We start from the raw sequence: 24,430 nt of genomic DNA, 5'->3' as shown, positions 1-24,430 counted from the left end.
TTTCCAATTCTTATCTGTTTTCTCTCTAATTTGTTTGGTCTCTGATGTCTTTACCTTAATTTCTGCCTGTTCTTGGGTTGGCATTATTGTTTTGCTTAAGCTTTATTGTTTTGCTTCTAATTATACATTGCCTCTGAGGGTTTTTGATTGTGCTATATTATTATTATTATTATTATTATTATTATTATTATTATTATTATTATTATTATAATACATAAACACACACAATTACATTAAACAGAATAGACTAGAAATACAGATACTAACGTGTAATGTCTTGGGAACGTAGCCTGCACTGATAGAGGTAGCTAAATAATAAATAATTAAATCTCCTGACTTTATACGGTTATGTTGCTTTTTGCACAGCATTCTCAAATTTGGACAGCAGCAACAAAATGCAGCGTTACCATAGCAACAGCATCCGGTGCATGTTTTCCTCCTCCTGGATACACATCCCGGAGCCGCGCCGTGATTGGCCGAGCTCTCTTTGGATGTCACTGGGGCAACCGAATGATGGGAATTTTAACACATGAACGGAAATGCGGCCGCTGAATGTGACTGGCTGCCTCCGCGCAGCTCCCATTCAGGCTCGAGGGGAGCGGAGGCCTGCTGTTGGCCCGCGCGCACATCCGTCTGAGGAGGAGGGAGGGTCCGTGAGTTTTTTTTTTTTTTTTTTTCCTCCTTTCCTCGGTACGGGAGCCGAGCGGGGACCAGCTGGTTACGCAGCGGCCGTGGGTCTCCACCCGAGAGTATGGCGGCTGGGCTCGCGCTGGGAAGCGAGGGAGAAGCGGAGACATGCCAGAGATGGTGAAAAAGAAACAAAGAGACGCAACTTGTGTATTCCAGAGCGGAGATAGTTTGTGTTTGTGGCGTTTTTACGACGCGGCGTCCGGCTTGCAAAATCGCGCCTGCAGTTCATTCTAGAGGCCAAGCGTTTTTCCAGTGTCCTCGATGGAGCAAGTTTGTTTTTTTCTGATGCATACAGAGGGGTGAGCTAAGCAGATGAAAACCGGCACGCTCCACATCATCGGGCGATATTTCCTTCCTCCCCCCCGTGCACATTTTTTGGACATTTGCAGTCCTCGGATGCACGTATAGCTGTCAGTGTCTGGCCTGCATGGGGGAATTTCTACAATGAAATCCATCTTGGGGCACCGAGTCTTTGTGCTCTGCCATAGCTGAGCAGCAGCGAGCAAGACTGTGTTATTGACAACCCGTTCAAAATGGGACACGAGTGGTGAATTCGTTCTGAGTTCATTTTCAATGACGCGCGCAGATTTAATACCTTACGACTTGATTTAAAATCCACGATGCGCGAGTATAAAGTGGTGGTCCTGGGAAGCGGTGGGGTCGGGAAATCCGCCCTCACTGTGCAGTTTGTCACCGGGACGTTCATTGAGAAGTACGACCCCACTATAGAGGATTTTTACCGCAAGGAGATCGAGGTGGACTCCTCGCCCTCGGTGCTGGAGATCCTGGACACCGCCGGCACCGAGCAGTTCGCCTCCATGCGGGACCTTTATATCAAAAACGGGCAAGGATTCATACTGGTCTACAGCCTGGTCAACCAGCAGAGCTTCCAGGACATAAAGCCGATGAGGGATCAGATCATAAGAGTGAAAAGGTTGGTGAAATGATGAGTCCAGATTGTTGTGTGTGGATGTTGTTCTTCACACATATGGCTAACCTATCAGGCTCTCAGGGTGGGCCGAGGCCTGGTCTGAGATCTGTGCTTGAATGGAGATGCATCTTCAGGGCAGACTACAACACATCTGCTCTATTTTGGTGTAACCCACAATGCTTGCAGGTAGGCCCCTTGCACTGCAGACCAGTGGCGTGTCCAGACTTTTTTTTTTTTTAACTGGGGTGGCCCAAGTGGGACACAGACTTATGCAGTTGTGGCACTGCTGCAGGAAAACACATCGGCATAGCTTTAATTTACCATTTTTGTCTCCACTACCCATACCTACTTAAATTACTAACAATGCAGTGTCGTACACTCCTGTTTATAGTTTAGTGTAAGAGATAAATATGCCTACAAATCACAACACAACAGAGCGACACCACACAAATGTAAAATAACACTTCCATACTTTGTTAAAGAAACTGTTTCTCTAAGTGTAAATAGCACAATAGCTTGTATAAAGTGTCAAAACATTCAAATAAATATTCAAATAAGCAGTCGTATGAATTTATTTGTAAAATTAGTCAGGCTAAACACTAATCTAGCACATTACTGACTCAGGTTTAAGGTCGCGCCTATGAACAAAAATTTTGGTCGTACAGTTCAGACTGTCTGGGCACATAGTCAGTCATATTAGGCTGGCGCCTGGGGTGGCCAATCAGATTTCAGCGGTGGCCTGTGCCGCTCCATAGACACGCCCCTGGCTCAAAAAGAAATTACTTGTGAGAGTTGTATCTCCTCAGTGTTTCTGCAGACTTTGTGGCATGCATATTTGTAGTTTTGCATCCAGTGGTGTAGTGGAGGGTAAACGTACAGGCCGTTTACAGTAACACCCGAAAAGCCACAGGTGTAGATTTTGGGATGGACGCAGGAAGCACGTCCCCTCTCAATATTTACTGTGCTCTTATGGTCATGAGAAACCTGGAAAAGTTATGGAATTTCACAATCTCGTTTTCCAGGCCTGGAAAAGTAATGGAATGAGGAAAAAAAAAGTCTTTGAAAGTTTTGGAAAAGTCATGGAATTTTATTGGGTGCAATAGAATGAATTTACTATAGTAATCTTCCAGGGATAATCTTCCATGTAATGTAACATAATGGCAGATGTATTTTCTATAAGTTAGCTGTTGACATAAGCTAATAACAAACTAATATGTGTTGACTAATGGCTGCAGGATACACCGTTTCAGCATCAACATTACATTGCGCGATAGTTGCATCGAAGGACGTGTGATGTGAAGCGAGGCAAATTAACTCAAACAACTTAATTGCTGCTTGATACAAATGAAAAACTGGCGCAGTTTTTATTTTGCACGTCTTATACTGGCCAAGCCCTCACTGTGACAGCGTTTGTCATGGGAAGTGAAGACTCTCCTGTGTGGCAGAGGGATGTCGTACACTGTAAAGCCCTCTGAGGCAAACCTTGTTTTGTGATAATGGGCTATATAAATAAAACTGACTTGACTTGACTTGACTTGTGTTAGTGCATAGAAAAGCACCGCAACCAGGCTGCCAAGTGCAACCAACGCAGTGAAGCACATGCTTTTCCAAAATGGAAATTTTATTATGTATCCTTGAAAAGTCATGAGAGTTTTTTTCCATTAAAATGTGTGAGACGTCCGTATTTAGAACATGTGCATTTGTCCCCCACAATAGACAGAATTATAATATTTATTTACAATAACTTCCAGGTAGAAAACCGCTGCGTCACATATAATCAAACCGCGCCGAGCAAACTTTCCCGTAATCGATAAATCGATAAATAGGGGTAGCTGGTTTACCACTGCCTTGATCAGCTATTGTGTAAGGTAAAGCGGAGCAAATTTCCAAATACAGCATTTACTTAAACTAATTTTGAGTTTTTTAGGTGGCTAAATTATGTTTTCTGTGGCCCTATCCACAGCAGTACGATGCTAAGCTTCTATGCCAGTAGATTTGGTTTATCAAAAATGTTACCAAGGCAACACAGTTCATAAAACCACTGTGTTTAACTCTGTATCTTTATATGTTACAGTTACGACTGAAAATGACAACAGAAATAAACAAGTTTGCCAAATTGACATACCTCCGCAATTCAAAAGAGTAGCCAGTTTTCTACCCCAAAGTTGCTTATGTTGTTAGGGCGGCATCATGGTGATTCGGTCTATAAAAACATGGTGCGTAATAATTTGCCAAAGTACCGCAAATCAAGCGGTTAAAGCTCAAAATTTTCTGGCGGCCGAACTGCCCGTTTCGTGTGTGTCCCCCCTGCTAATAAAGTCAAACGTACGCCCTTGCAAAAAGCCAAAAAGGCACTCCCTCCTCCATCACCTACACATCTAGCTGGTGGTTAACCCACCTCATCAGCTCCCACTCCACCACTGGCTGCATCTTAGGAATGACAGCAGGGCACCGGTGCTGATCCACTGCGTCCATCAGCAGACGGTCCTCCAGTCATAACATGTGAGACGCTGTCTGTGATCTGCCAAGCTGCTGCCCACTGTGCCGGATGCTGCAACCCCTATGAAACACCCAGCCGGGGATACCCAGGATTCAGTGCAACAAGAGGCTCTGCAGAGCTTCAAGGAAGGAAAATACTGTCTGTAGGGTTTGAGGGGGGCCGGGGGGGGGGCACGCTCACCAGCTTCTGCAGAGCCGCGTTTTTTAATTAACCAGCTGCACAAGCTCTTTAGGAAGAGCGGCACAATTGAAAGCATGAAATCGTCTGATGTCTGAGAGCTGTTACACAGATGATCCAGATATGAGGTCACCGGAGTGAGCCGCTGATTGATACGCCGAAGAGGTTAGCTGAGGCTGTGCGGTTGTGCCGTCATGTTCTTTAGCAACATGTTGTGCGCGGTTGTGCGTGACATGGCATGATGCTGAATAAGTGAGAGCCTAAACAGACTGTCATACAGGAGATGCTGCTGGTTAAAGCGTTGGTGGCGGCAGCCCGCACTGGGCTGTGACTGCGTGGGTTCATCAGTCATTGTAGGTGTCAGTGTATGGAGTCCAGGGAGAGGAGGCCGTTCTAATGAAGGAGCATATTCAAAGCAGTGCAGCTTAACCCTTTGAAACCTGGAGCAACATCACTTTTGTGGTTCCACTTTCAGATGCCTTTCACAGGCACTTAAACCTTGAAACCTTGAGCAAATTGGTGCAGTTTCTTTAAAAAGGAATAAGGCAATAAGCAACTTGGTAAGCAATATTCCACAAACTGCAAGAAATAAATAGATTTGGAGAATTATTTTTAAAAATGCTAGGGAAATGTTTAGGTGGAAAAAACATTTTTAAAAAACTAAATTGATAATCATTATAATTCGAAAATTATGTTACAAAATTCTTATAATTTTTAAATACTTTTTCCTCTTTTTTTTGCCTTTATTTATTTTTTCCACACATTTTCAGCTAATTGTCTTGTACTTATATATATCTTTTATTGCTGACCTGTTCACAGCAGTACATTGCTTAGCTTCGGTGTCAGACTCAAGCCTGCTTTTCCAAACTGAGGCCGTGCTGACTGATATCTGCTGTTTGAACTATACTGACAATAGATAAGTACCTCATACAACCCCACTTCAAAAAAAATCTGAACTGTCCCTTTAAATCTTATACTGTTTCCAAGGACAGTGCAGCCATACGAGGGTTTGGTGTTGTGTTTCTGTCGCTGTTGTGACAGTTTATTTTCCATCCTGTAACCTAAAAATGAAATTTAACCATGCTTGTTTTTGTTAGTTTGCCCAAGTCTTTGTCACCTAATTGGCTTTTTCTCAAATGCAGCTGATAAACAATCCTATAAATCTGTGGCTCCGCATGAAAGAATGAGGTCAACATGTTTCCCCCATATGAGCTGAGAATGAGGAGAGGTATGATCAGTCTCCTCAGTGTGCGTGTGTGTGTGTGTGTGTGTGTGTGTTTATATGTAAATGTATACATATGTGCTCACACAGCAGATGCAGCCAGGGTGTTATGTGATTTCACACTTAACACTGAGTCTGGTGCAGCTCTCTAATGTCCCAGCAGAATTTATTTTCTGTAGCAAAAACATCACACTTCATATGCTACTCCTACACAATAGTTCATTTCAAAGTCCTTCGCTTCATGCCGACTGAGACAGTTAAAACTTTAGATTGTGTTTTAAACGTCCAGTGTGTAGGATTAAGGGGGATATAGTGGCAGAATGGAATATGATATAAGTATGTTTACTTTAATAGTCTGAAAATGAAAATTGTCATGTTTTTGTCACCTTACAATTAGCCATTTATCAGCATAGGGAGCGTGTCCTTGTCTACGGGGATCGCCATGTTGCAAGGCCATGTTTCTACAGAAGCCCAGAATGGACAAACCAAACACTTGTTTGAGATCAGGCCAGTCTTGCTCTGCATCAGCCACCATAGTTACCAGCACCTCCACAACAAGCAGCGTCAGAGAAACATCATTTTTTTTTATCATGGAATTGCTTTGTTCTGTGTTTATAGTCGTTTTTGTCTGAGGAAGAGACCCCTGTGGATAATTCAGTGTCTGATTTGAAAAAAGAAAAAAGGTGAGCCCACATTAGTATGTGGTCAGCGAGTGGCTTGTCTGCAAAGTGCCAGACACTGATAATGAGAAACAGCTTTATTCAGCGGCGTCTCTGGTTTTAATCACCTGTTATTTTTCAGTCTGTTATTTTTGGAGAGGAATAGACCTCTGCGGATGATTCGGCTCCCAGTAAAAACCTCCTGAACATCTGGATCAGAAAAAAGGTGAGCAGACAGGCCAAACAGTGTCGGAGAAACACTGATTAGTAACGTAAAAGTGCTTAGTTGAGTGTTATTGGTTTAAATCACTAACCTGAGCGGGTAATTCGGCTCCCGACCAAAACCTCCTGAACAATGAACACTGAAGGAATCCTAACTGGGAGAAGTTTCAGCTGGTTGAAATCTGCATCCTTACTAAAATCCCCCTAAATCTTACAAGCTGCTTTTTTAAACAGTGTCGTTAAAAATGTCAGGTCATCTGTAGTCTTTAATTCAACATCCTGTGTGCAGTTTTCCTCGAACAAAACATTTCAGCGAAAGATTATGTTTAAAATCTGCAAAGATTTGCTCTACTCAGCTGCGTGTCACAGACGAGGTCTGAACAAACTGAGGCTGTTTGTACGCAGCCTTTTCAAACCTACACACACAAGATTTCTGATATTAAAAGCTTCTGTTGACAGCAGTTATGTAAGTTGACTTCTGCTCCCGAGAGCTTGTAAATATACTGGATATGGTAAACTCAACACGTACTTCTACAACGGCACAAACAATTCACACCATTTCTTTTTTCAGTTGATATGATTTCATTTTGCCTGTAAACTGGGCTCATGCTGGAGGGAAGCTTAGCTCTCACACACATCAAAGATCAATACAAGAACCACACAGTATATTTATTCTAACACACGACCCAAACTTATGACCGTCGGTCCTTATTTCTCCTGTCGTGGAAGATAGTACCGGTCAATCCTATTATTCTGTGATTATATTGAACAAAGTACAGGTACATTCTTTGAAACATTGTTAGACATGTTTAGCACTTCTGTTTAGATACCAGCCAAGTTGTATTTATAGCTCCAGCAGTGTAGCGTTCTTAGATTAGAAATTGGCTGAATATAATAATGATTTCATTAATAATGCACTACATTGTAAAGACAAACTTGTATGGCTATTTCTATAAGTCAACATTGATGTATTTCCAAAGTTTGTTGTTTATTAGATTCAATTCGACTTGACTACTAACTAAACACCAACAAAACACTAAACAAACAAAAAAAAAAACATAGAATAAATGCTACAAATCACAGACATTACAAAAAGTGGATATTACATTTATTGTTGGACTCGGGTACACTGAGGCTACTTACAGACAATACTCATACTTAATAGGTTGGAAGACTGAGGAACTAAATCATTTCTCAGCCTGTTCAGTGAAGCCTGTGGGACTCTACATCTTCTGTGTGATGGCAAACGCTGATAGTCTTCAAATAAAGTGTGAGAAAGATCAGACGTAATATTACCAGCCAGAGAGAACATTCTTGTCGTGTACGCAGTTTGGAAACTTGACTCAAGTGCTTCATTCACAAACGTGTTGTTACATCTCAGACACACCAAACCGACATCAAGAAGCTGTGGCGACAAAGGCCGACTGTTGCATCGCCTCGTGTCACCTGTGTCTTGACCAAAGAGTTGCACTTGAACAGTCTGCAAAGACTACAACCAACTGCCAAGTAGAGCATGTACAGTCTGCGTCTGCGTGAGAGGAAATCATTCTGCACAGCAGCAGGCGGCAGTAGTCTGTTTAGGCATTTAATAAGAGAAACCTGAAGACTGACAGGACAGAATGAGGGCACTAGTTAGCCAGTTAACAACATTAACAACACAACCAGATGTTGACAGAAAAAGGATATTTACCGTGCACTTGCAAACAATAAAACAAACCATTTCTGCTAAATGGATAAAAACATTATCTTTAATATAATAAGTTTGTTTTGATCTCATGCCCTCTTGACTTAAACCCTTTGTTTACCTTCCTCCCTTACATTTCCCTTCCTGTGCAGTGAGCTTAACTGCCAATCAGCAGATAAAAAGCCGATGAGGGTCGACTGGTGCGGGCCACACTGAAACAGGTCCCTTAAATGTGAAAAAGGGTCTCATATAAATACAAGTACATGAACTGAAATGCACTCACATACTTGCATCCCTGTATAAACATTTTTAACAATTTCCAATATTAGAATTATATTAGATTCTTGGTCCTTTATAGTGTTGTTTTCTTGTAGTGTTTTTACTTCTCTGGATATCCAGCCAAATGAAGAAAGCTCAATTCTTGGTTTCCCATTTTGCAGTATTTTTCAGTCATTACACCATGAGGAATCCAGGCGATAGCTCGTAATACAATGCAATATCAAAACATCTTAAGTTTTACTTAACAAAGTGAATAGCTTGCTTTCTTTCCTGCTTAAAAAAAAGACCTGCATCATTCTCTCTTAAAGTGGAACTGCAGTTCAGCCATATATGCTCTGTGGGCATTGAGGGGCATTGTGGGAAATGTAGGAAATACAGTAAATGTAGTCTTAGAAGGCCAGGCAGGTTGGGACATGAAAAAGAACAGACATTAAAAAATAATTTGAAAATAATTTGCAAGTTGCAACTATTTTGAGAAGGGATAAATGTAGCTGCTTCTCTCTGTCATTTGTCATCGTAAACTGAATACCTTTTGATTTTTGGAGAAATCAAGAAATTCAGAAATGCCACGGTGGGCTCTGGGAAGTTGGCATGACATGGCATTATTCACAATTTTTTTCTAATCTTTTGTAGACCAAACAAGTAATTAATTATCAAAAGTAGCAGAATAATCTGTTTTTAAAATATTGGGTTGCAGCAACAGAATTATTCCTTTGACATATTCAAGTGAGGGCTGATTGAAATGAAATAAGTACAACTTTGACGGCAGCTTCAGCAGTAACAGGTGTCTCTGTCTGATTTTGGTCTATTGTATTTAGGAAATGTAATTTTGTTATGTAAACCTCAGCAGTCTTCCTCCTCCTGCACATTACGCAGTTGTCATCTCTTGCCCATCTATCCCTCCTCGCTGCCAAAACAGCGGAGACCTGTCGTGTCCCTATCAGCGCTGGTTCAGGTCAGAGGTGCTGCTGTGCGTCGTTCTCGCTCTGAACCCTGTCAGCATCCATCAGGGCCTGCTGTTAGTGGTACAGACGGGCTTCAGCACAGAGGCCATGGGTGCACGTTATTACACTGAAGCCTGCCTGCGTCCACTGGGGACCTCATCACTCCTCACTGCAGCTGCAGTTAACTATGCACCAGATATATATGGAGCATTTAAATAGCAGAGACACAGTCAGAGGATAGTGAAGAAGAAAGAGGTGAAATGTAGTGTAATAATAAACTACTGTGTGTGTACTCTGAGCACTGTACAAAGGCATACAAACTGTGGAGTTCTCATTCAGAGGCTTGTTCATATGCCAACTGGTTGAAAGGTTCGAAATAAATAAGCAGAGCAGCAGTCTCCCAGTTCTCCCAGAAAGATCATCTTTCATCTGCGTGTTGTGAAAACCGGGTAAAAGAACTGAGCTAAAGTTCAATGATGGTTACTGAACTGTTGACTTGGCTTTCAAAAGGAAGTGTGAAAAGGGAGTACACACTGGTGTTTTCAAATATCCAACAGGTTGTGTCTGCTATGTTCTGGGAGTCACGAATCAGACCAGTTAGTTAAAACATTTTTAGCTTTTTGATTGGCATGAATTCAGGGTTGGTTGGTCCACAATTTTTGTCCAAACAGAAATACAGGGTTTCCACAGTCATGGAAATCCTGGAAAAGTCATGTAATTTCATAGAGCTGTACCCAACTTAGAATTATGCCAGTCAAATTGGATTGGTCTGTTCAATATGATTATTTAACAATTTGTTTTCCATGCAAGGTTTAAAATTTGAACAGGCTCTGTGGGACGTTATGCTTGACAGCAGTATTACAACCGGTCATAAATGTGCAACATTTTTTGCAAACACTAGATATCAAACAAAAGCCAGAGACTGTATCATATTATGTTGCTGTGAGCTGTAAATTCACCACTTCTAAGCAAAAGGTCTTTCCAGTCTCCTCATCTGTGCTGCTCCCTGCATGTCCACAGCACCCTGTACCAAAGAGTAGCCTGAAAGTCAAGAGCACTCACTCCGCAGCAAAATCTGGCAACCAAACCGTCCCCAGACGTATACTGCACAGAACAAAACAATTGCTCGACTTCAAGCAATCTCAGTCAAATGAGGGTCTCTGACTGATGATTCGTACCTCCGACTTTTAAGGGGCAACGCAAAGAATTTCACAATCTCACTTTTTCACTTTTTCATCAAAATCCTTGAAAGTTTTGGAAAAGTCAGAGAATTTTGTTGTGTGTAATGAAATGGTCAAAGTAATCTTCTTTGGGTATCCTCCTATGTAATATAACATAATAGCAAACTTATTTTCTGCCATCTGTCACCTTTTTACTGCCATTGGCGAGTACTGTTACCACGAGAGGGGGTACAGTGCAACAGTGTTTTGGTGAGTGGAGAGAGACATCCACATGGATACCAGGACCAAAGGTGTCGCAGCAGAACATTGCATCGTAACAAAATGATTAATGATATTCACTTTACCTGTCAGTGGTTTTAACGTTTGGGCTAATTGGTGTACATTAAGCTTCATGTGTAAAAATGGTAGTTTTTGTTTTTAATCATCCAAAAATATTCATGTGACTCTCAGACGCTACAAACTGAACATTTATCTTATAAAGTTCAGTTCTGTCTCACAAAGCTTCTCACAAAGCGTACTGATGATGTCAAACTGTGCGCTGCACTCAAATAGCATTTGCTTGTTAGAGACAAAAAGCCATTGAACTATTCTTATAGAAGCCCATTAAAAACTGAAGTGGACTTTTAAGCTGTTGCCATGGGTCATCAGAGAGAAAACAAAAACAACAAGCAATTATGAAAACAGCCAGGCAAAAAGCTGTCCTGGCATAAGTGGTTTATGGCTTTCTTTTTGTTAAGTCATACAGGGAGTGAATGTTTTTATTATTATCGTAAAAATCCCTGAAGATTCAGAGCAGGCAGCTAATAAGTGCTTCATTTTTGTGTCCTAATCCGTGCAAAGATTGCAGATTCACCTGTAAATGCTGAAGTAAGTTGTCCATCATGGAACATTAACAACAGTCTGAAACATTGTGGTGTATATTATTCCTATGTGACTTCTAATAACGGTTGCTCTGACATTATGCAGATGGTCGACACTGGAATAATATCCTTAGTGTGTTGTATAATGTTCAGACTTATGAATGAGTCTCGGAGCTGTTCAAAGCATATTCCTCTCCTTTCTTACCACTATTTTATGGATCAAATTTCCGATGCAGTGGCACTTTGTATTTCAGATTTTAGGGTCTTGTACTCTGCACAGTAGGAGGAGGGTTTTGTCTCAGATGGCATAATTACCGCAAGGAGATAGTAGTGTGCTGTAATATTGCTGTGACAGATCAGATCCAAGGATAAGTAGTCCGTATAGTTTGTTGAGTACATCAGTCGTCGTTTATCTTTCCCATTTTGACATGTGTTGGCCGGTTTTCTCCGTCATCTGTTAATAGCATCAGATTTTTAATAAAAGGAGAAGCAGAGGATTTGTTTTCAAGATCTTGAAAGAATCCAAAAGAGACTTTAAAGGAATTGTTTGGATTTTTTGAAATGGAGTTGAATGGGTTACTTGCATAGTCAATGTATCACATACTGTCAGTTGGCACGCCATTAGGTTGGAGAAGCAGGCTGGCGTAAGACACAAAAGCTACGCAGTGTACTGCTGTGTAAGGTGGTCAGCAACATTACATGTTTGATATATTGAAAATATTTTCACCACTTTATCTTTCAGTCAGACAGCCTGTTTTGACGGGTTTCCCCATCTATGCTATTGTTAAAGCCATCAGACTTCTTAGACAAAAACTAATTTACCTCATCTAACGCAGGAGTTGACGGTCCACTGCTGCCTCGATCAGTTACTGAGTTTGTTTTTATCGATGGAGTCTGGCTTTTAAGGGAGAACAGCGAGGCGGCATTACAGCACGATATTCCTGCCTTAAATTAGGTGAAAGGGGCTACCGTGTGACTTTGGTGAATCCAAACTAACCCTTTAAAATACCAGTCACACAATAACTAACAAACTAACCGATCGAGGCAGCGGCAGACCAGCAGCTCCTGTGTTCAGCGATGTTAAATTACTGAGTCTGGCTTTGAAGAGAGCATTATAACAGCTTAATTTTCCCATGGGAAACCACTGTGACGGAAAGGAAAAGCAGTGAAAAAACTCTCAATATAGCTTGCATTTAATCTGACATAATTTTTGGGGGAGTGGGACTTATTTTAGGTAGCTTAAATCAATTTTGTTGCTGACCTTTCAACAGCAATAGATTTCTTAACTTCCATGTAAGACTACAGCCTGCTTCTCCAAACTGGGGTCATGCAGACTGACATCTACTGTTTGTAATATACTACCAATGGAAAAGTATCCCCTAAAACCCCACTTCAAAAAGTCTGAACTGTCCCTTTAAGTAGTATCCTTGACATTGTCCTTTTAAAAGATCTCTCATTCTTTTGCAAAGCAGAACATTTAATGCAAAAGTCATGTGCTTGCCGTGGCGTGTTTACCAAAGATTCTCCAGATATCTTTTCCTGATAAAATCTTTCTTTGCCCTGATGCTGTGCCAGAAGAGAAGAGCTTTTCTCTCTGACTCAGCTGATGTCTCTCCACTGACTAAACTGAAGACCCTCCACAAAAGGGCCGTTGGGAGGAGGCCGAGCACGCAGCCTGTTTCCTCATTCATCCTGGCGGTGTTGGCCGGAGTCAAATCCAGAGGCTCTTTGACCGCCGGGTTTCACCGTCCGTCCATCAGCGAGGCCTGTGTGAGTTGATGCATCATGCATTATAGATAAGGTGTGTCTGGTGGACCTCGAATGGGTGTCTGCAGTCAGACAGCTCTGGTGTGGGGCGCCGTCAGGCTCACAAACTGAAGGCTAAAGCATGACATGTTTGTTTGTGTCACAGCACAAACACGAGCTGTTATTCATTTGTCTTTTGAGCCTCGCGTCCAAACCATTGAAACCGCTCCGTATGTGTTCTGTGTTACGGACAAGCCTTGCTTCCTTGCATCAGCCGGTGTCGGGTCACGACACACTGTGGCTGACACCCTTTATGTGGAGGCCCTGGGAGCCTCGGTATCCGTGGCAGCCGCTGTCTCACACCTCCTGGGACCGCCGGTTTCCTCCTCTGTTATTATGACTATATATAGACCCTCTCCTTTGGTACCAGATGTCTTTGTGCTGCACTCGTGTCATGATGAGGCCTAAATGAGCTACATAACTTGCATATGGCTGACCAAGTCAAGTCCGTCATTATGGTTAAAAATAAAAAAAACACACAGCATACTCTAGAGTTTGATAGGACCTCATTGGACTGACTTTACTTCGGCCTGCTGTTTGAGATATCCATGATTAGTATAGTTTTTCTACTTTGAATTCTTAGAGCTGCTTGAGTTTTGAGTCACGTAAATCATCGGGTCCATTTGTTTTTGAGAGAAAGACATCTTTGAGGATAATTCAGCTCCCAGCAAAGGCCTGCTGAACAATGATTATTGACTGAATTCTGGCCGGGAGTTCACGATTGGCACATTGGAGAAGTTCCAGCTGGTTACAATTAGCAGTCGGTCCTAGATGCCACTAAATCAGACACACTGCTCCTTTAAATGTGAATATTTTTGGTTTGTTTAGTCGTCTTTGACAGTGGATTGAAAACCTATGGGTTTTAGACAAAGCGAGACATTTTTAGGATGTCATGGTGGGTTTTGGGAAACATTTTATAGACTGAACAAGTAATTGAAGAAATAACATAGTAATTTAAGAAATAATCAACATATGAACCCTTTAAAAGCTGGGTCAACACCACTTTTCTTGGGCTGAGTTCAGACGCCTTTCATAAGTATTAAAACCTTTTAACCCTAAGCAACTTTGGTTAGTTTGGTTTGGTTATATATATATATATATATATATATATATATATATATATATATATATATATATATATATATATATATATATATATATATATATATATATAGTTATAGTAGTTTTATTTATTGTGCTTTTTACTAATTTCTTTCAATTTTTTGGGATCATTGCTTAAGTTGCTCATTGCCTTATTCCCATGTTTTTAAAATAAATCAGGCCAATTTGCTCAGGTTTTAAAAGGTCAATCAACAATGAAAATATATCATCATCATACATCATATCATTAGTCTCAGCCCTAATTAACTGATAATGATGGTAATGTTTAGTTGGAATTTTACTGTTATCTCACTGACAATAATGTGACTTTGCATTTGCACTATTTCTCCTTCAAGGAGCTCAAATACGTAGAACTCAGGTAATAACCGTCTCAAACAAAGCTTTTGTCCGGAGCAAAGACATTGGGGGCAGGAAAGTGAGAGCTGGTATGAAACAGCATGCATTTGTAGTCGATACATAAAATAGAGAGAGATTTACAGCAGGAGATTTGAGCCGAAACCACAGCCTGGTGCCGAACCGAGACACCTAAATGGCACCATTACCCTCAAATAAACGCCGAGCTCCCTGTAGCTCCTCCTAAACGAGTGCAGCTATAAAAGTAACATTTCAATCTGCTCACCCACAGCTATGTTTAGGATTTTTCAGTGAAGGTGGGAAATTTCAAGGCAAGGTTCAAGGCAAGAGCCGCCTACCACCGACTAGATGTGGTCCAAAATAGCTCTCAGGAAAATAATGGCCTTGGCTTGTTTTGTATTGACTTCGGGGCTGTAGTGAGACCTGAGCACTGTACTCTGCATGTTAAGAAGCATGAGCTGTAGTTTCTCATTCAGGTTCCCTCCGAGCTCGTAGAACATTATCGTGCTCTTGGTTACACGCAGACCGACCTCTTAGATCGTCTCTTAAATCCTGGTAGTTCCTCTCGGCTGCTGAGCTGATCCTGGGAACAGAACAGGATAGTTGAGATTAAAGTTCGCTCTGGATGAAGTATTCATGAGTAGATCAAAGTCGACTCCCTGTTCTCTGAAAGTTTAAGCTTATTTAACGCTGAGACCTGCAGCCCCTGGCCTCTGAGAGTTGCTCAGGCTGCTCGACTTGGAAAACTATCACAGTTGCTTCCTCTGTAGTCTCCCCTTCTCTCCAGTCAATCCTTCGTACACCTGTTACCATAGCAATCAAGGATGAGGATGTTTTTTTTCCCCTATAAATAATTTAGAAGCATGTATATTTCATAGAGCGAGGGCAGCATTTGAAAACCCTAATGATGTTCGGGTGCATGACTCTGGCTAGATTTGACGTTGTTGTTCAGCGTCATGAACAGAGACATTTAAACTCGGTTCAAACGAGGCGTCCAACAGATGGAAAGCGCTCCTTTTTCCAGCCTCGCACACACAGATAAGGATGAAAGAAATAACAACCTGTTGTTTACCAAAGGATGTGGATACGCGTGATCTGCTATCTCTCTGATGTTTTTGATCTTTGTTATCTCTTCTGATGTGTTACAAACCGCCTCAGAGGCCCACCGTGTTTCCCAAAATCGAAACTGATGTAGTGATTATATCGTTGCATTGGAGCCGCTCCTTCGAATGATTACAGTGCAGTGCTGTTTAATTTAACTGACCGTCTCTTCGGGCCGTCCACTAAGTAGTTCAGTTCCACAGTGACATGTTGAGTTCAGAGCTCAGAGGATTATGGCCACTTCCCACCCTCAGGGGTCAGAGCTCCACGACTCATTTCCTGTTCTTTACTGGGTCAGGCTTTAGACTTCTTGATATTTACACAAGGCAGGGTGTGCAGCAGCGGTTAGCCCCCCCACAGCAAGAAGGTGCTGCCTGCTCCTTTATCACACAGTCAAACCCCGTGTGTGCACCAAAGTTTGTTTTTTTTTTTCTTATTAAACTGCCTTTTTCTTTCTATCTTGGCCTTCCATGTTTTGTATTCAACTGAGCTTTTTGAAAATGCTTCACTAAGCTGTGGATGTTTAAAAAGACCAGACTCATTTTGTAGGCAGAGGTAAGAGGGAGACCGATGACTGCTGCACTTTCCTTTGAACATGGAGAAGCAGGTCATGAGGTTTGTTCATTGCTGCCATTGAAAGAAAGACTGTTGAATGTTTAAGCGATGCAGCACAGAGTGAAATTTATTGATTGTGAGTGATTAAATTGTGGATTTTCTCATGCAATTAGTAAATTAAGTGGTATGATTAACATTTTGAAGCATTAAAGGAATACTTCAGCCCTCTTATTATGTTGAATTCTTTAAGAAAACGTTTTCGTATACATCCACGGTGAACGAAGAATGCAAAAACAGAAAATTCTTGATGAATTGGAGTCATAGAGGTCCGTGTTTAACTAGGGATGGATTTGTAATAGATCCATGGGATGGGGCTAATTTTAATTGATATTAATACCATTATCGACACTCCTTAACGAGCTGAGTCTTTATCAGTACCACTAGTAATACTTTTCAGTCATTAGGTGGAATAATGAGGCAACAATACGTTTTTAACAGAACTGGTTTCTTTAATATTGCTGGGAAAACAAATTTCTCACCCAAACAACTGTATTATTAAAGTTTATCGACAAAACTACATTTTCTCTTTCTTGATGTTACATTTGAATGCATCATGATGATGTTTTATTGATATCGTTGTGTTATTGGCTGACTTTGGTGAATCAAAACTAACCCTTTAAAACATCAAAGTCCCACAATAACACAAGTAAACTAACTAATTGAGGCAGTGGCAGACCAGCAACTCCTGTGTTCAGTGCTGTAAAATTACTGTTTTTGTCCATGGAGTCTGGCTTTAAAGAAAGCATTGATAAGTTACACTTTCTGTTCAGTTTCCTGTTGGAAAGAGCTGTGTGTTGAGCATACAAATGGATAAATGACACTTGGATTACACTGCATGAGCTGTGTGAGTTTGTAAATAGTTGTTTTTGTGTAGTTTTGCTGTTATTAATGGTGGTCACCTCATCAATTCACCGTGAATTTTCTGTTTTTGTCCACTGGAAGCATGTAAGAAAAACAGTTATTTTCACAAATTCTGCATAACACAGGGTGAGTAATAGGGTGCTGCAGGGTTTATGGTTTTTGGTAGACTGATGTGGAAGTTAACATCGCTCTGCTCCCTTGGCAAAAAGCGAAGACGATTTTGGACTATTGCAGAAAATACGCCCTGTGGCAAATAAGCTTTAAGACACTAACACATTTTGTTCAATGAGGTAATCAGCATAAATGAACATCACTGTTGCAATCGGCTGTTATAACCAAACTGCATCGCCGTCACATGACTTAACATCGCAGCCACAGCGAGGCTGTGAAGCCGTGTTCAGCGTGATGATGTTCTGTAGTCTCATTTAGCTCTCACTTATTCGCAACCGCCTTTTTTAAGACACGCAAAAGATTCCAAGTTTACAAGTGGGGTATATACTGACATATTTTATGTCACAGAAAAAGGTGAAAGATTTTTAAGCTTGTTTTAACCACAGACCTTATTTCAGGCTTCTAACCATAAAGCAATTCAAAAAACCCACTGACTTTATCCCCAGAAACACACTTCCTGGGTCAGTAGGGTGTGCGTCGCCAAACCTGTTTTTTTTCCCCATGTTAACAAGTCAGAACAGCCCCACTGCCTGTGTGAGCAGCGCTGCTCCATCGTGTTTCAGTTGTCTGTAAGGCATGGCACACTTAGAGAAACGGGGGCTCAGATTTTTCCTGCGTGCACAGTTGTCAGCAGAAATAGACAATAAAAATGACATTTTGATAATTATATTGACTCTATACCACCTTTTCCTTAAGTTCCGGTATCTTTATCTGTCACAGAGATGAGGAAATACAAACATATCTGTTCATCTCAAACTCTTCTGCTTATGTTTCAAAATAAAAGCCCTCTGAGAACACAGAATCCTATCAGTTGTTGATACAAGGCACTTTATTGTGAAGCATTTGCTGGACCATCTTGTTGACAATTCAAGAGCTTGAGTGGAATTTGTACTTATGAATGTGGATATACAGTACCCATTGCAGCAGGCAGCCCTGCAGAAGTGTCACAACGCTTCCAGTGTGAACGGCGCAAGCGTGAAACACGCTGCAGCTCAGTGAGGTTGCGGTTACGCGCTGCTCATGCATGCAGCGTGTATCTGGTGTAAGACGAGGGAACTGGGAGTGCTAAAACTAATTTCCAGGTTTTAGGGCTCATTCTTGCACCACTCTATAGAAAATAGAAAATGCTTATTTGGTATGTATGTAGGTAATGTATTTCTCTAAACATAACGTTAATACCATGTTTTGAAAGCGTAATTGCTTTGTCTTTCTAAAATGCAAATTTAGTGAAACACAAAAACTCACTTATTGCTTCCACTCAGTTCTTCAGCATTAGTTTTTCATCTTAGAATATATTCTGTCCGTGTCTGACAACACAATGTGGATCTGTGTCTGTCCTCAGGTACGAGAAGGTTCCTGTGATCCTGGTGGGAAACAAGGTGGACCTGGAAAGCGAGAGGGAGGTATCGTCCAGCGAAGGTCAGGCCCTGGCTGAGGAGTGGGGCTGCCCGTTCATGGAGACCTCGGCCAAGAGCAAAACCATGGTAGATGAACTGTTCGCTGAGATCGTTCGGCAGATGGACTACGCCGCCCAGCCAGACAAGGATGACCCCTGCTGCTCCTCTTGCAATATACAATAGCCCCGGGGGCCAGGCAAAAAGTCCACTTAGAGGAAGCTACCCCGACTCTGCAGCAGAGAGACACACACTTAGACACACACACATGCACATGCCAATTAAACGGAGGAAAAATTCATGGTTGAACGCGATGGATTTTAACTCCACGGAGCATAAAATCAGCAGTGACATGATTATTAATAACAACATGTGAGTAATGATTTTGAACGAGGAACGCCAGGAATTTGCCGCAAGAGAATTTGACAAATGACAACAAGGAACATGCCCTCGCCTTATGTTACTCTCTTCTGTTTGGGTTTTATCCTTTGAGTTTTGGGGGGAAAATCATCAGCAAACAATCACAGATCAGGATCTTTAGGTTGTTCTCAAAACTGTTAAAAATGCGGAAATAATCGTGTCTTGGTTTTGATGCATCTTTTGTTACCATGACTCACTAGCTACACAAATCCGATAACAGATTTCTGGGGTCCAGTATTAAATATTGGAGTATTTGATTTACAGTATGTACATTTTTTCTCCCAGCTTATTTTGTGCAGTGGTTGGTAGGAGGTTTTTCTACTCATCACAGGGCTGAACCAAAGAGGTGACCTGAAAGCACCTCCATTTTCTTATTTTTTTCCAGTTGTTGTTGTAAAAGGAATGGAGAGAAATTGATTGATAAGTCAGTGTCTTTCTTGAAACATTGGTGCAGTCATCTCCTGTTCCTATTTTCTCACTTTGAGATACAATAGCAAACAATAGCAGAGTCTTTTAACATATCGTGTGATGTTTCGTTTTCCTCTCTGGGAGACTCTGACAGCAGATTGCCGAGTAGTAATATAAACTAACTGCTTCATCCCGACGGAACGAAGAGTTCATCTTCTCAGTGTTTGAATATCTCTACAGACGATCTCTCTAATCTCTTTTCAGGAATGGGTAACATTTAAAGTGAAGATGCCAACATTTGTCATACTTTTCTTTCTTTTTTGTTCCTCCGGTATCAATATGAAATGGGGTGCTCAAGAGTTTCAACATCCTGATCCCATTCTGTATGTGCTCAGAGTATTCAAATCCATAGTAACAAATAGTAACAACGAAGGCGATGATAATAATAAACGGTAGTGTAAATATTTTGTATTGAAAGTGCCAGCTCCTGTGAAGACACTGACTCAACACATGTGGAATTGTCAACTGTATGCATGGCTAGTAAACAAAAAAGGACTCTTACTGTTTGAGATAAATATAGGCTGTGGAAACGTGCAAACCAAACACATACACGACGTCTGGATCTGGACACTGTCTCAACTGTACATCTGTGTTACCGCGGGAGCCAGACTTTCCCCGTGTGACCATTTTCATTGTTGATTTTATATTTTTTTATGTGACCATTTACTCTTTATTCCCTCTCTGAATGGTGACACTGTTACATTTGACACCTAAACAATAAAAGTGCGTTCAACACTCGACTAAGGCCTCCAAGCTTAAGTGAAATGAAGTGAAAGGACCGACATGCTGACAGTAACGCTGGGTCTTTGTTGCACATTGACGTTGGTTTTATGACCAAATTGCTTCTTTTTTTCTGTGCTTCTCCAACTTAACTCTCCATGATCGCTCCGTTAACTGTTTGTTTTAATACTGCACAGACCTTAATCACCAGCAGGTTTTGACCACTCCCCATCAGTAGTGGAAGAAGTGTTCAACAGTGGCATCATTAGGTCTGGGCGTCAGAGGCTTCAGCCCCAAATGTTTTATAAGGCCCCATATCTAAATATATAGGCTATTTATGTTTCAAAAATAACAATAGGCCTAATAATAATAATAAAAAGCCTCAGGTCTTATGATCTGTCATTATGTTCATACTTGTGCTTGAATAATGTAGTTATATTATTTATTATATTAATATATTATATTCCACCTCTGTTAACATTTTTTTCATTCCTAATCACATTTATAGTAGCAGTTGTAAAGTGTTCTGTTTCTACTCAATAGTTATTACTAACAACTATTATTTTTAACATCACAATTCATAATTAAGATGGAAAGTTAAAAAAAAACGTTTTTAAGGGTAAATAATGTGCATCATTCAAAAAGCTTTGAAATAAACTTGTTAAAATAGTTGCAAATTAATTTTCTGCCAGTTAGCTAATTGATTAATTGACTTATTGTTTCAGCTGTTCTTGTATTCATTGTTGGGTAGTTTATAACAAAAAATATTTTCAAATATTTTCTTATGCTTTTTACGCACTAATCTTTATTTGAAAAATAACTTGTAACTAAAGCTTCCAGATAAATGTAGTAAAGTAAAAAGTACAGTATTTCCCACTGGAATGTAGTGGAGTGGAAGTATAAAGTGGCATGACAAGTACTTCAAAATTTTTGTACAGTACTTGAGTAAATTCACCAGTTACTTTTCCACCATTGCCTGGGATGTATATGCTTTGTACTGCTGGGTTTGAAATGGTGTGAGATTGTCACAGCACAATAATTGTTTTAGAAACTATCACTCGTGATAAATGGGAGGCCATTACATTTTTTTTTTAAATATGAGTTACAATAATTTTATTTTATTTTATTTTGAAGCAGGCTATATGTGAAAAGTCGGACAAATGTACAGGATACGATAACCATCAAATCTCATACTATACCTAATGCACTGCTTTAATCCTGCCAAAAATAATGAGAGTGCAAGCCTTACGTTGATTGATTTGGGGAAAATACGTTTTAGAACTACAGTTCCCATAAATTTGTGGACGTAAACAGGAAGTAAAATGCTGCCGCGTTGTCAATTAGTCATCTGCGAGCTACAACCGCCGCACAACCTGCGTTACTGTCTATGTTTATACCTACACATTTTGGTACATCGGCAACATTAAAGGTATGCCGAATTATCTTTTAGTAGCTCATGTTTGCATTTTAGCAGCGAATTTTCAGACAACAATTTAACTAACTAACTGGATTACTTTGATACTGAAGAAAACGTATTTTTGGGACATTTATTCGTGATGGACACCGGAAGTGTAAGTCTGAATCTAAAATAATATGTGTAACAACATTTTGAAAACTAAGCTAACTTAGCTTTATGATGACAATGTGCTGTCAGTCATTATATTGATCAGTGATCAAACTTTAAGTTCACTGCCCTACAATCGGCAGTTTCCATGGCAACTGAAAAGGAAAGTGCGTTATTTCGCCATTGTCATTTAAACAATGGTGGAAGAAGTATTTTGATCTTTTGCCTAAGTAAAAGTACTAGGCTAATATCACCCTGTGAAAACATACTCTGTTACAAGTAAAAGTCCTGCTTTTAAAAATGGTAACAAGGTAAAAGTAAGGAAAATGGAAAATGTCTTGAAAATGTACTTAAAATATTGAAAATACCAAATGTAGAAAAATTTTTAAAAAATCTTGTAAAACACACACAGAAAATTATCACCCCCCAAAACTCAAAATAATTTAAAAAGGATTTTTATCTTTTGTTATTTATTTTCAGGTAATTTTCTTGTAACTTTTTAGTAAATTCTTGCTCATTTTTGAGCCATGTTATTTGGTAAGTTGCTCATTAACCTCTTCACAGGTTTCAAAGGGTTAAAAAAGACCAGCTCCTCTATGTTTTCAGTTCTCCTTTCTCCTTGGTTTGCCCCGCAACTAATTTTAGAGACTGTTTTGAATCACTGATGCAGAGTGGAAGTGGCCTGTTGGGAGAAACGGCAGTTAATAGATCGGGGGAAAGTGTGTGTGAGCATCTCCTCTGAGGCGCTTGTCAACATCCACATTCAGCTACATGATGTAGGTGGAGCTAGTAAAGAGCGAGCCTGTGCGGTGTGTTTGAGCTCACCGAGGTGCTTTATCCACCCTGATGAGACGGGGCAGAGGGCTGAAGGACCTGATGCTGAGAGGTCTCAGTGGGGTTCATTAGGAACCAGAATCCCTCTGGCATCACTCACTCTTCAGCAGCATCATTTGTGCTTGTGGTAACTTATAGTCAAACACAGTTTAATGTCCTTGTTGTCCAGTGAAAGAGGTTTAATGAGAATGGAGCACCCAATGCTTTGCAGGAATCAGCCTATTAGTCGTTGTGCAGCTTTGTCTCTTGGACTTTTTAAAATGTCACTGTGCACTCCGGTTCCGCTTTTGCTTGCAGAGTTGAAGCAAGACTGACTTTCAAGGAATGATAGGTAGCATCATGAGATGTTGAATTCTCAGTGGGGAGCAGACTGGGAAAGAAAAATAAAATCAGCTTGAAAACAACCCCCTGAGTTGCACGGCGTAGGTGTATGAATTAAATAGGCGCTGACTCATTGTTACCTGTTCTTGGCTCTGTAAGCCGGGGGCTCAGAGGCACAGACTCCACAGCTGTGACACAGCACACCGTGTTTGTTCCAGCTGAGATCCTCTACATCAGTATGTCAAATGTCAAGATGAAAGGGGGGGAGCTGCATGAGTCACGCCACCACCCCCACCCCCATTGCTCCCAAACTGCAGCACAGTCCCTGGGGTGTCTGTGTGGGATATAGCAGTCCATGACAAAAAGGCCATGTCTTCCCTGTGAACTTTTAATCCAGGGGACATGAGTTCATGAGGCTGTTATCCCGAGGAGTAGAGGAGCACCCTGCCAGCCCAGCAGTTTTGAGGAGTCCAATGCACAGGCCGAACAAAGGAGCTTTTAAATTGCTTTAATCGTCTCATTGATCAGTGGAGCATTAAAGTCTCAATGCGTTCCAGACGATGCCTGGAAGTGTGGAAATTAGGCTTTTGTACCTGTGCAGCACAGAGGGATTGTGGGAATCAATAGGGTGAGATGTAACAGGGAGAAATTATACATTTAGAGGGACAATTTTCACAGTGAGGCAAAACACTACACTCTATATCATCATGTTTAAAGGGATAGTTTGGATTTTTTGAAGCAGGGTTGTTTTAAGTACTTATCTATTGTCATTGGATTACATACAGTAGATGTCAGTCAGCACAACCCCAGTTTGGTGAAGCAGGCTGGAGTCTGACATAGAAGTTAAGAAATGTACAGCTGTGGATTAAGCTTGGGTAGTATCACAGTGTTATGGTATACCAGGGTACTTAGAAATTCGGAAGGTATGTTTTTTAATACAGTCATAAATACAGGGGCTCTTCTTTCTGTTGAACTCGTTGTATGTACTGCACAGCTGAGCTGAGACAAAACCGTGACACCTAGTGGTGGAGGGATGAGTTTAAGGGACTGTAAACAGCTGGCGGCTAGCAGCAGCAGACAGAGACCGTGGGGGAAAAAAAGGCATGTTATTTTACGTCTAACTTTGTAAATTATGGATTTATTTTGACCAAACTGGAGCTTGTGATTGTTGGAACCACAGACTGTATATGAGGATGGACAATCAGACAGTTGCCCCAAAGTGTAACTTTTCAATCTTGATTGCCCCCTGGTGTCTGACTGCAGTATAGGTCATAAAGCCCGCTCTTCCATGTTAGTGAATTGGACATAGGCCAAATTAAAAACTCAAAGT

The 24,430-nt window shown here is 40.9% G+C and overlaps 2 protein-coding genes across 2 annotated transcripts in view; both read left to right on the top strand.

Moving 5' to 3' along the window:
- Positions 1–677: 677 nt before the first annotated feature.
- On the top strand, positions 678–20,401 carry rap2aa (RAP2A, member of RAS oncogene family a). The gene is made up of 2 exons (XM_042495024.2): positions 678–1,624; positions 18,722–20,401. Exons 1-2 carry the CDS (start codon positions 1,311–1,313, stop codon positions 18,957–18,959), a joined length of 552 nt encoding a protein of 183 aa, XP_042350958.1. The 5' UTR covers positions 678–1,310; the 3' UTR covers positions 18,960–20,401.
- A 1,326-nt stretch (positions 20,402–21,727) lies between these two features.
- Positions 21,728–24,430, top strand: part of LOC121948780 (FERM, ARHGEF and pleckstrin domain-containing protein 1-like) — an 86,971-nt gene continuing 84,268 nt past the window's right edge. Inside the window, exon 1 of the mRNA XM_042494246.2 lies at positions 21,728–21,952. The gene's annotated coding sequence lies outside the window, so the exon portion shown is untranslated. The remainder of the gene's footprint in view (positions 21,953–24,430) is intronic.

Source organism: Plectropomus leopardus, chromosome 10 (genome assembly GCF_026936395.1).
Source record: "Plectropomus leopardus strain MGB_pleo_1.0 chromosome 10, ASM2693639v1, whole genome shotgun sequence".
Classification (NCBI taxonomy): Eukaryota; Metazoa; Chordata; class Actinopteri; order Perciformes; family Serranidae; genus Plectropomus; species Plectropomus leopardus.
The sequence above is the reverse complement of the archived record's forward strand: the minus strand, read 5'-3'. Positions and strand labels throughout refer to the sequence as shown.